Source organism: Ambystoma mexicanum, chromosome 3q (genome assembly GCF_040938575.1).
Source record: "Ambystoma mexicanum isolate Mex_15411 chromosome 3q, UKY_AmexF1_1, whole genome shotgun sequence".
NCBI lineage: Eukaryota > Metazoa > Chordata > Amphibia > Caudata > Ambystomatidae > Ambystoma > Ambystoma mexicanum.
The window spans coordinates 277806157-277818673 of record NC_090926.1 but is presented as its reverse complement, the minus strand read 5'-3'; the positions used below and the strand labels follow the sequence as shown (position 1 = coordinate 277818673).

At 51.0% G+C, this 12517-nt stretch overlaps 1 protein-coding gene across 3 annotated transcripts in view; it reads left to right on the top strand.

The window, feature by feature from the left end:
• The window catches only part of LOC138582453 (E3 ubiquitin-protein ligase DTX3L-like), a 484811-nt gene that overhangs the window by 338678 nt on the left and 133616 nt on the right, over positions 1-12517 (top strand). For all 3 annotated transcript variants that reach the window (XM_069653761.1, XM_069653759.1, XM_069653760.1), the window contains one exon: positions 934-1114. In XM_069653761.1, coding sequence (XP_069509862.1) covers positions 934-1114 — 181 coding nt within the window. The remainder of the gene's footprint in view (positions 1-933; positions 1115-12517) is intronic.

Here is a 12517-nt window from a genome sequence, read left to right as displayed (position 1 = left end):
GGATGAAGAGAACTGGTTCAGTAAAGTTGTACCATCCTGTATGTCAATGAAGAAGAGTAGTTCTGCCGATCCATCATTGGATCCTTTTTGGAATTGATGACCCATTACTCTGGAGAAAAGGGAACTATGGACTAATTGTAAAAGCTTTACTATGATAAATAATTTGTACTTTTTACTATGTAGGAAGCATTTCTGTGTGAACTGTCAAAGGTATCTCTCCATGTGTCTTTGAAACGATACATTTTTAGGCCAATGTTTTTATCTAACTTTCCATTCCGGGTACTATTTTAAAGGAAATTCAGATTGACGTGGGATTTCTTGCCATCTTTCTAGCATTTTGCTTTCTGCCCTTGGTCCTAGTAACATGTCTGTCTCTATTTTTAACAATTTTGCTGGTCCTGATTTTGTCATTTTACAGATTGAGAAATGTTATAGATTCACTTGTGACCCCCTGCGAGATAAGGTGTTGTAAACTGTATACTCAGTAATCCTAAAACATCACATCAGTGCTGCATAGCGAGAGAAGAGCAATATGAAGAGGTCTTTCTTGTGTGTGGCATAGTGGCTTCAGGTGGATGTCATATGGAGTCATTTTGTAACCCAGTCACTCTATTGAAGGATTGTGTGTTGCAAATCTATAACAAATTAGCTGCAAAACACTTTTAAGGTAAGTAACCTTTTTATATGTAGACAATGGGCAGGCGTTTCTGGTGTTAGTGTGACTGCTTTATACGATCTTACACAAACCTTCGCTGCTTGCTGCCCCGGTTATGTTCTACTAATTCATAATATTTGTTTGTTGAAAGGAAGTTATTGACAGGATGTTGATTACTATTATCTTATGGAGAGATAAGCGTTCTAAACTGTGTTCTTTGAGGGGAAAAGGCTTCAGAGGGCCTTTATTGTCTGTTATTCTCTTCACACAACATACAGGAAGGTCTCGCAGCTCAGGAAGTTCACCAGCTTCAGATCGGAGGTTTAACCGGCATTGAGGATCATCTGCCCAAAATAGCAGATTATCTTCAACAGGTCAGCAAGGCACTCCATCTGGGAATGGTACATAAAGTATCGTATGATATGGAACTGTGCTTCCTTTTCGTTGACTACAGCACAGGTAAAGATGTCAAAACTTTTTCTTTCTTTGTTTCTTTCTTTTTTTTCTTTCTTTCTTTCTTTCTTTCTTTTTTTTCTTTCTTTCTTTCTTTCTTTCTTTCTTTCTTTCTTTCTTTCTTTCTTTCTTTCTTTCTTTCTTTTTTCTTTCTCCTCCTTGCTGTTCCCCCTTACTTTCTTTCCACCGTTCCTTGTGTTCTCCCTGGCTTTCTTTCCCAATTTCTTGCTGTTCCCCCTTAATTTCTCTCCCCAGTCCTTGTTTTCCTCTTCCTTTCTTTCCACCCTTCCTTTCTTTCCAACCTTCCTTGCTTTCTCCCTTCATGTCTTGCTTTCTTCCATTCCTTGCTTTATCCATTCCTTGCTTTCTCCATTCCTTGCTTTCTCCCTTCCTTTCTGCATTCCTTGCTTTCCCCCTTTCCTGTTTTCCCCCATCCATTTCCTGAATACTGCATTAGCATTCAAAACTACATCTCTGCTACACAGATCCATAATTCATTATCCAAGACAATCACTGCCCTACCCACTACTGCAATCTTCCAGTGAAACCCATAAGATGCTGAAGAGACTTGCAGCATAGGTTTTGGTGGGAAACTGCCTTCAGCACCCACCAAACAGCAGCAATCCCCAGTGGCGAGCACTTATTAATTTTGTCACATCTCACTTTGGCAGCTGTGAGTGTATTCAAGTGGATGACAGAATATCTGGCCCACCTCAATAACATGGCCACTTAGTCGCAAGGGCTATAATATAACAAGCTTCTATCTCCCCAAACAGGAGCACCTTTCCGTCAGGCCCATTTTGCTACCAGATTTTGCAGCCTGTCTTTGAAGATAGTTTTGCATTGATGTCACCCTGAGCAGGAGCCATGGAACAGGCAGAAAGATCACTGGAAGAAGGCCATGACTTGAAGGGTCAGCCCCTAAATCTGTGCAGCATAGTATGACCTATTACAGTGTGGCCTTTGTTCCTCCTAACATTGCAGCCCTCCTTCATGGTAAGGATAGGTGACCTCACAAAGAAATACAGCCATCCCTGTGTAGTGATCAGGACGCAAGAAGATGGGGCAGAGCAGATGGTTCAAGCCTGGGGATTAATGCTTAAGGGTCTGTCGCTGTCACCAGACATGTATGCATCCATTGTTGATATAGCATGTTCTGCACCTACTTTGAATATGATCTCGTATGAGCACACTAGCAGTGTCGACATATATTTGTTCATCCCACTGGAATTCGGTGTAAGTCATGACAAAACTAATGTTTAGAAAGGTAAGCATGTGCCAATTGTTCTTTCCGTACTTAAAAAGAAAAAAAAAGACACATGTTATAGCGTGTAACCATAACATTTATCTAGCTTACCACTACTTGACTTGGTGCAGGGAAGAGTCCTAGCACTTCTTGTGGTCTGATGAATCCCAGGAGGGTAGCCATTACACTGTGGGTTCTCCCTTTGCTGCTCGCACAGCATCCGCAATAGCGGCCTAAACTAACTTAGATGATGCGGTATCCTAGGGAGGATTCCTCTTTAACTGTTAATGTGCAGCAGGAATACTGTGTTGTGGTGCTGTGCCCCTTGAATAGCAGGTGCTGAACAATGTGAACGTCTAGATCCTTAGCATTCCACCCGGAATGCTGAAGACATAGAGGCCCATATCCATAGCACTTAAGCGATTAACAATATGTCGCTGAGGCGCTCGCAGTCTGTGGAGAGCAAGCACCTGAGCAGTCTGTTTCCTGTTTCTACCTTTTTGAGTAGTGGCCGTGAAATCCTTTAAGAGCCTTACCGAGCCGCGCAGCGGCCGCAGAGCTGCTCGCTGAGGTGCTCGCAGTCAGCAGCCCCCTCCCTTTGTAGTGTAATACACCAGGAAACTTCAAGGAAAATGTCCACCCAGTCGCGCCAGGAGGAGGGCCACTGGCTAAGAAGCCAACGAACTAGGAGTGAAGATAGTGGCCTTGTGCACCGGAGCCCATTAAAATCCTTATCCTCTTGCAAAAATCAACTGAGCGGACGTCACACTCTTGCAAAATGATGGACAAGGCGTTTCCCGGCCTCCCCATTTAAACCACTCTCGAGACCCTACAGACCACCTTAGGGAGTCATCAACAAAATCATGCATATTAGAAAAAACACTGCCCATCATCCAAAATGTCCTCAGTACAAACAAACTTCCACATGGACACACAAAGCAACGAGCCAAGGAAAAGCCTAGTGCCCAGCAAGATCAAATGGGCAAAAATGTCTCAGAAATAATGTACATTACAGAGGACTCCTACCTCGAGGCTTTGGTGGGTTTCGGAGCTTCTCCGCTGCGGGACCAGGCAGTGCGGCTACCCGAACCGAGTGGAATGTCTGAGCAAGTCATCACCGCAGAAACTCCGCAGCCGGGCCCATCTGGCACTGCCTCCCTGCTGGAGATCCTCCCTCACCCCTGCTATCCACCCACCGGTCGGTCAACTGCCGCGGAGGCGACTGGAGACGGCGCCGGTCCTTTGATAGCAGACATAGAGGACCCTCCACTGGAGGGGAAGAGCGCAGCATGCATGGAGGAAAGACGATCGCTGGAGCGCAAGTTTGTCGCAGAGGTGGCAGCAGAGCGTGAGGACGTTCTAGCTGCGCCTCGACCCACAGAGGGGAATCGAGAGCATAAAACAAAGGACATGACCTCCATTGAAGCACAAAAAGCACATGATAAAAACACAAAACCCAGACCCTTTTTAAATGAACAATAATCCCCTAAAGCGAGACTACCAGAAACGAAGGCAAAAGTGGTGCTCTCTGTGTTTGCCCAGGGACAAAGTCTAGAGCCAGCTCAAGGTCAGAGAGCCCCAGTGACGGCTACAATTGAGATTCATCCAGTCGGTAGCGGGGCAGATCTGCAAAGTCCCCCAGGCATCCTAGACATAGTGCTGGATCCTCTACAACTGATCGCTGAGCAAGACAGTATCAGAGAAGGGCAGGTCAAGGAGGAAAGTGCCTATACCTCAGAAGATGAGCCAGAGAAAATGGTCAATAATAAAAAAATTTAAACTAGACCCAGCAATAAGAAATCGAAGCGTATCTACACTAAAAGGACTACCAAATTCTTATCAACAAAAAAAGTTAACTCTACAAAAACTCACAACCTTTGGTAGAAACAACATTACTCCAGAAGGGAAAGACCCAAAGGAAAAAAACATCCATCAATTCCGTTCCCGTCATCATTACTGATAACAATGAAGGCAGAGCACACTCCACGCTCCTAAAGTCTAAAGGAAACAAACTGGACACGACCTCTACCACATTGACCAAGTCTGAGAAAATCTCACAATTCTTCTTCTCAAAAAAGAGGAAACTCCTGATGCCAGATGAAGACGAAATATCAGAGACAGGCCTACTTGAAGGAACTAGAGTTGACATTGAAAAAGACATTGACTCAAGAAACCTGTCTTTCTCTACTCCACGATCAGAACCAACCAATGATAGGGAGTCACGGAAAAAGATAAATGGAGGCCCCCCAAAACAAAGGCGGAAGGCGTATTAAACTGTACAATGGGGCAACCTATAGAACCAGAAAATACACTTCTACTTCAAGAAAACTTGATTCTGGAAAATCAAAGTCTCCCAAAGATAGTATCCATTTTCACCAAAACAGTTATTCCAGGATCTTTAATAGAAAATAACGAGGTACCAAATCCCCAGGGCTCTAAAAACCCATTTGCCAAGAAGAACAGATGGACCACACTAAAAACCAGAAAGAGCTCCCAATAAAGAGTCCTGGTAAAGATCTCTGTAAATATCCAGAAAACACATCGGGAAAACACATGGTTAACCAAGATTCACAAACCTCTCTAGTGATAACAAAAATCCCAAGAACCCTGAAAAGATCAAGTGAGAGGAATGGCGAAGGGGGATCTGATACCCCCAACAAAAACAAAAAAAAACGATCTAATGGCAATCATGTCAACCCTAACCATTGCCCTGGCTCCCTTCACAGTTGTACGAGGCCCTTAATGATACACTAAAGGACCAACTAACAATAGTGGCCTACTCACAGACAAGGCTTACAGTACTGGAAGGATTCATCATGGCTAGAGAAAGTAAGTGCACATCAACACGGGAAGTCGCCTCACAGACACAAGCCCAGGAAAACATAGTCTTAGTGTCCGCCGAGATGCAAATGTCCAGCCAACTCCTAAAAAATGTTTTTCTTTACTGGCACTCCTAATGCGGAGTTAACCCCTCACGCAGATGAAATTACATCACAGCCGACTAGAAGATCGAGCAAGATGGTGTCCACCAGTGAAAAATGTAACCCTGGCCCAACAAGGAATGCATAAAAGACTGACTCCTTTGGTTCTTCAAGACAAGAAACAACATCTTGAAGACAAAGTCCTCGGTAGTCTAACACTCAAGAAGAAACAGCCTCCCCCCGCCTCAAAAAAATTGGCTGCACAATTTTAGTGCCAGACTTCTCCATCCAGAGCGACAAAGGGCCTACCTAAACCAAACGACAGCTTTAAAACCTAAAGAAACTTTGAGAATGAAACAATCAGCCTAGTCCTTTGGGAAAAAAACGATTCTAAAACTTGAGAGCCATTTACAAGCAAAACCAACGGACAAAGTAAACTCAAGTTTGGCTTTTGGGGAAGCTGAACCATCTCCGATGGAAAGTGATCTGATGGAGGAAGCCCTAAATAGAAACGGCTTCTCTAATGATAAATGTGACACAAAACACAACCTCAAAGAGGGAAAAGAAAAGCGGTCCATCTCTCCAGTTCATCGGAACATGAGGAACTGGATAAAAAGATCTCAATTTTGGTGAAAGAAACGCCCGTTTCATACGCTGAGAAGAGAAAAACGGGAAGTCGTTGAAAGGAACACGGAAGAAAACTGCCAGCTTCCGCTGTATCTAAAAGATCCCACTCCAAACAAAGACACGGTGGCCAGCTAGTAAATGACCACTCCCATCCCTCAGCTAAACCAAAGTCATTATCAGGTGAAATTCATCAAAAAAATGAGGGAGCAAGATGGAGGTCCAGAGTACAGGCAGCCACCAGATCTATAAGTCAGGATACACCAAGAAGCCACATCCATCGTTACATTTCAAGAAATCACGAAAAACACAGCCAAGATGGAAAGCGCAGTAGTAAAAAGCCTCGCAGACGAACTAGATCAAGAAAACGCTCGCCCCGCAAATCGAGGAACAACGAAAGAAGCAGGGGGAAACCCAGAATTAGGATTACAAGATCCCAACGAACTACGGAAACCCGTCCTGTTCGTCTAGATCGGATCCTAAAAGACGATAACTTAGTGATCTTGAACAGGAAAACCACTCTAGCCCTCCTCCACCACATCTCCTCATTGAAAGCCATCAACACGGATGAGATCCAAACAGTGGAGTTCATAGATGACGAAGCGTTCGATAGCGTCTATCTTCAAATTAAACACGCAGCAACAAAGCACCTGCTCCTCGGGGCCAGAAGTAAACTGAGATCCCTGGGTTACGACCTTACAGAATGGAAAACTTGTCAAGGGGGCGTTCGCTCAATAGCCCCGATCGCCTCTCAACCATTCCTCTTCTCACCAAAGAACTAGGTCCCTCCAGGGAAAAGCAAACAAGAGGACATCTTTAAACGAAATAATCATGCCCAGAGAACGTATAGACGTGAACCTCTGGACAGGAGTACGTATGCCTCCAGACATCCGGAAAAAAAAGAGAGATTACAGTAGGTACACGGTGAGGCCAACGCAAAAGATCTTAAATACAAGAAATGATTTGCACCATCTAAAAGAAAGAAGGTCTAGAGAAAAGAGTCATTCCACCTCTAGAAGGCACAGAATAAAAAGTCCAGACCCTAGTCGGTCCCGACAAAGGCCTACAGGAACGAACACAAACTGTAGGAAGGATCTGCACTCCCAGAACTATACCAGGTCGAGCAATAAACTTCCCACACAAAACCTACGCCTTGAAGAAAATTGGAGCAGGAATTGGTGGCACCAGGGCCACAGAAAAACTGGACCATAACCATCGACCAGGACAAACCAAGGAACCGGTACCTAGATTCGACGAAAAGCTCCAAACAAATACTCATTGATGAAGAACTAAGAAACTGGGCCTGGCTTCCTACCGCCCTTGCTGATGAAACAAGACCCTAGAAACGAACAACTGCCTATGCCGGCAAAAATGATGTGGAGATCCTGGCTAAAGAAGAGACCACAAAACGCATGACCCTAGGATCCTGGAACACTAGAGGTTTTTCAGATTTGGTGAATATCTCAGATGTAAACCTAGGGATCTTCGACATCATTTGCCTCCAGGAAACCTGGATAACAAATCAACCGGCAGCAGACGGTTTTGACATAGCCTTTTCCCCGGCACTCCAAGGCCCCTTGGGGAGACCCCGAGCAGGACTTATCACGGCCATCAAGGTAGGTCGTGACCTGAATCTGGAAAAAATCTTAGATTCTCACTTCTCCAGCATGGGGTCTGGCATGGATTCACATGCTCATGAATATTCCCCGTCGTCAGGCTGGGAATCCTCGGTAAAGAAAAAACCAGTATCAGTTTCGTTTCTGATCTGTCTTTCGTAGTAATAACCAATCACTGGTCTCTGCGTCATACTGACCACAGCCAATGACTGCCCTCTACCTAAGCACCTCCTCCGGCAGCCATCTTCAGATTTTTACCGCACGTTCATGTGTTGGGATCCTCGTGCTATTGCTCTCGAGCGTTAGTGCTATTTTTTCGCGCTTTTTCACAAAAGACTTCGATTCTTTCGGTCAAAAGAGCCTCAAGCTCCACCGATCCTACATCCGATCAACGGGGACCCGTGTCGGATTCGTCTGTGCCTCAAGGGTGAAGATTCGTCGAGCTACACTTCGGAGGACTCCAGAAGCTTCTCAGGCCCGGTCTCGGAGATGGCCCAGGAGAAGGGAAGCTCGACGCCCGGAAAGCTGTTCAGGGTTTGCCCTGGATGCCAGCTGCAGAACGTCTTTAAGGAGGACGAACACTCTTTCTGCCTTTACTGCCTTCATGAGGACAAAACGCACGTGGAGAAGGACTGTGCGTTTTGCGGCAACATGTCGGAACGGACCATGAAGGACCGTCATCAACGTCTCGCCAACTGGCTGGAGGGTAAGAGCCCGTCTGGCGAGAAGAAGAAGAAATCCGAGCGGTCTTCTAAGACCTTTGAGGGCGCCCCGGCGACGGGGGCCCAACATAAGGCCAAGCACCGCGAGTCCGCTGGCACCGGGAGCGCCGAACGGTCGGGCTCTACGGGCGCCAGGCAGGGCGCACCCTCCCCGGCACCATCAACCACGAGCCAACGCTCTGGGTCGGGTAAGAGGAAGGCCGAGCACCCGGCGAAGCTCCTGGAGAGGCCCCGGTCGAGCTCTAAGGCAGAGGAGGAGCGTGGCAGTGCCCCCTCCCTCAAGGATAAGGCGGTGAGCGCACCTAAGGTGGTGAAGGCCTTGATCCATCCGACCAAGCCCTCTATCGAAACGGTCGCGGCGGCCCTGGCCCAGCCTGTGGAGGCTGCACCAGTGGTGGCGACCTCAGGGCCCAGAATCTCCCTGCCTCCTCGGAGGGAGTCTTCTTTTGTGCCCATCGATAAGACCCCTGTGAAACCCTCTGTGGGGAAGAAGAAGGGGGGGCAGGGCGTCGTCGTAGATTCGGCCTCAACCTCAGAAGAGGAGCTGATCGAGGTCTTAAGCCACGGCCTAGGCGTGGAACAAGACCAGCCCGTCGGAATGGGCCCCGACGCAGGTGACGACGACGACATCGTCGAGGATACCGACGGGGCCCCTGCTCTCCCGTCGGATTCCCCTCTGCCAGCGCCGCGAGACAACTCGGCGGCCATTTTGTTGGCCATACAGTCCTTATGCACGGAGATAAGGACGAGGCTACCGTTACCGACGGAGGAACCTCTCCCGTCGGGGGATCCAGAACCGGGACCTTCTGGTGTTCCCCCTACCAAGAAAAGAAGGATCCATCCTCCACCTCCTTTTCAACCGTCGCGCCCCGTCCAGCCCTCCTCCCCATCCACCCGAGGGGATGATACGGGGACTGACACGGCGGCGACGGGTACGGACGACGAGGCATACGACGAGGATTTTCCGTCGTCGCCCCCCACCAGGGCTTCTCCGCCCGACGAGATCGGATCTTTCCACTCCATGATCTCCAGGGCTTCCGAGCTTTTCCAACTCTGCCCTGAGGAGAAGAAAAAGGAAGGCTTCCTTTATCAGCGGCGCGAGGCCAAGAGGAAGACGGTCCTCGCAGTGCCTCTGTTGGACGACATTTGGGATGAGGGCCTTTCCCTCCTCAAGAACCCTTCCACGACGCCAGCTAGAAGAGACCGGTACGAGAAGAAGTACCGGGTCCCGGACACGGCCCCCCTGTGCCTCCGGGCGCAGCCTACCCCGGACTCCGTCGTCTCCGCGGCAGCCAGGAAGAAAGCGGGGGGGGGGCGCGGCCTCCACATCGACTTCCCCGCCGGACGGCGAGGGAAAGAAATTGGATACTATGGGACGTAGAGTCATCTCGTCGGCAGCGACGACGATTAAAGCGGCCAACGCCTTGGCTATCGTGGCCCGCTACGACAGGGAGCTCTGGTACAAGATGGCTCCCCTGCTGGATTTTCTGCCGGACGACAAGAGGGCGGAGGCCCTTGAGATCCTACAGGAAGGTGAAGTGGCGTCGGACCACGCCATCACCGTGGCGACGGACATCGCCGACACTGGGTTCCGCCAGCTGGGCAACGGCGTTTGCCTTCGACGTCGTGGATGGCTCAAAGCTACGGACTTTCGGCAGGACGTCCAGACCAGAGTCCTGGACATGCCCTTCGACGGGAACAACCTGTTTGGGAAGACAGTGGACGATTCCCTTCAGGCCATCAAGGCGGATACTGAGACGGCCCGGGCCCTTGGAGTCCTGCAGCAGCGACGAACGCCCTTTCGGAGCGGCGGAGGCAAGGGCGCCTCCAAAGGTTCCGGCGGCGGTTTCGCTTCCTACCGTCAAGCGGCCCGCTCGTCGTCGCAAGAGGCCTACAGAGGACGAGGCAAGTCTAGCGGACCCCGCCGCCGTCGCCAAGGAGGTCAAGGCGGCAAGGCCGCGTCCAAGCAGGATTGAACCGGCCGTGGGGTCGGGCCCCCACCGAAGCACCCCGGTGGGAGGCCGGCTGGCGGGCTTCGTCAGCGTGTGGGAGTCCATCTCCACCGACCGTTGGGTGCTGGACGCCCTGGCCCGGGGCCACGCGCTCGAGTTTCAAAGAAGGTGCCCGCGCGTCCCCCCCGTGGCCAGGAAAGAACTTCACGTCCCTCAACTTCTCCGGGAGGTAAAGGCGATGCTCAGAAAGGGCGCCATCGAACTCGTCCCAAAGAGGCTTCGGGGCTCCGGAGTCTACTCGCGATACTTCCTCGTGAAGAAGAAGACGGGAGGATGGCGCCCCATCCTAGACCTGCGACGGCTGAACAAGTTCATCAAGGCGCAGAAGTTTCGGATGGTCACCCTCCAGCACGTCCTGGGTCAACTGGAGGAAGGAGACTTCCTATCGTCGTTGGATTTGGAGGATGCCTACTTCCACATTCCCATCCTAAAGGGGCACCGAAAATTCCTCAGGTTCGTGGTCCAAGGGCGTCATTACCAGTTCAAAGCCCTTCCCTTCGGACTACGGTCGGCACCCAGGGTATTCACCAAGTGCCTCGCACCGGTGGCGGCGCAGCTGCGCCGCGAGGGGATTCACGTCTACCCCTACCTGGACGACTGGCTCATCCGCGCCAAGACGAAGGAGCTCGCCGTGGCCCACACGGCAAGGACCGTCCAACTCCTCACGGACCTGGGATTCTCCGTGAACTACGCCAAATCCCACCTGGTGCCCGCGCAAGTCGCACTGTTTCTGGGAGCGAGGCTCGACACAGTGTCCCTTCTGGCCTCCCCGTCGGAGGAGAGGACCAGGACCATCTTGGGCAAGGTGCAACGGATGTTGGTGGCCGACGCGGCCAAAGTGAGATCCATCAAGTCCCTCCTCGGGATGATGTCTTCCTGCATCTACCTCATTCCCATGTGCAGGCTCCGGATGCGCCCGTTGCAAGAATTCCTGGATGCGCGCTGGATCCAGACGACGGGCAGCTTCGAGGAAAGGATCATGCTCGACGAGAGTTTCCGACGAGCGATACGGTGGTGGGGCACCCGCGCGCATCTGACGGCGGGCATGGACTTCCAGACCCCAGCCCACCAGGAGACTGTGACCACGGATGCCTCCCTGGAAGGGTGGGGAGCGCACACCGAAAATCTGCACGCGAGGGGACTCTGGCTCCCGACGGAGAAGTCCCTGCATATCAACGTCCTGGAGCTCCGTGCAGTGTTTTGGGCCCTCAGGTCCTTCCTTCCGTCCCTCAAGGGCAAGGTGGTGAGGATCTTCACCGACAACACCACCACCATGTTTTACATCAGGAAACAGGGCGGAACCAGGTCCCCAGCGCTGTCCAAGGAGGCGCAGGATCTGTGGCATTGGGCCGTCGCCCAAGGGATTTTTCTGGTGCCGTTTCATCTGGCAGGGATAAAAAACACCATCGCCGACTCACTCAGCAGGGAGCTGCGCTCGTGCCACGAGTGGGAACTACGGCAGGATCTGGTGGATCGCCTCTTCCGACGGTGGGGCACACCCCAGATCGACCTGTTCGCTACGGCGACGAACACCAAGTGCCGGAGGTTCGCCAGCAGGTTTCCCCAGACGAGGAGCATGGGCGATGCTTTCTCGTTCCCCTGGGAGGGCCTGTTCCTCTACGCGTTCCCTCCCTTGCCTCTGCTGATCCGGCTCGTCAACCAGCTCAAGAGGTCACGGTGCAGGATGATCCTCGTCGCACCTGCGTGGCCGAGGCAGATATGGTTCCCGGACCTTCTGGACTTGTCAGCGTCACCGCCGATCAAGCTGCCGGCGGACGCGGATCTACTCTCCAGGGAAGGAGGCGCCATCCTCCACCACGACCCGAAGTCGCTGAACTTGCAGGCCTGGCTCCTGCAGCGCTAGAGTTTGGAGGATACGACATACCGGCCGATTGCAGAGAGGTTCTTGCAAAGGCCAGGGCGTCCTCGACTCTTAAATGCTACGGACACAAATGGAAGAGGTTCTCTGTCTGGTGCCACGCACAGAAGATTAACCCTCTACGGATTACGGCTCCCCAAGTACTGCCGTACCTGCTGACGCTGGCCAAAGCTGGTTTGGCACACGCGTCCATCAAGATTCATCTTGCTGCGATCTCCCGATACACCAGAACCACGGGGCGGACGTCCTTGTGGTCTCATCGTCTGGTGAAAGAGTTCATGAAGGGACTGTTCAGATCGTTCCCGCCGGTGAAGGCTCCGGCCCCGGCGTGGGAGCTCAACGTGGTGCTGACCAAGCTCATGGGACCTCTGTTCGAGCCTCTGCACTCG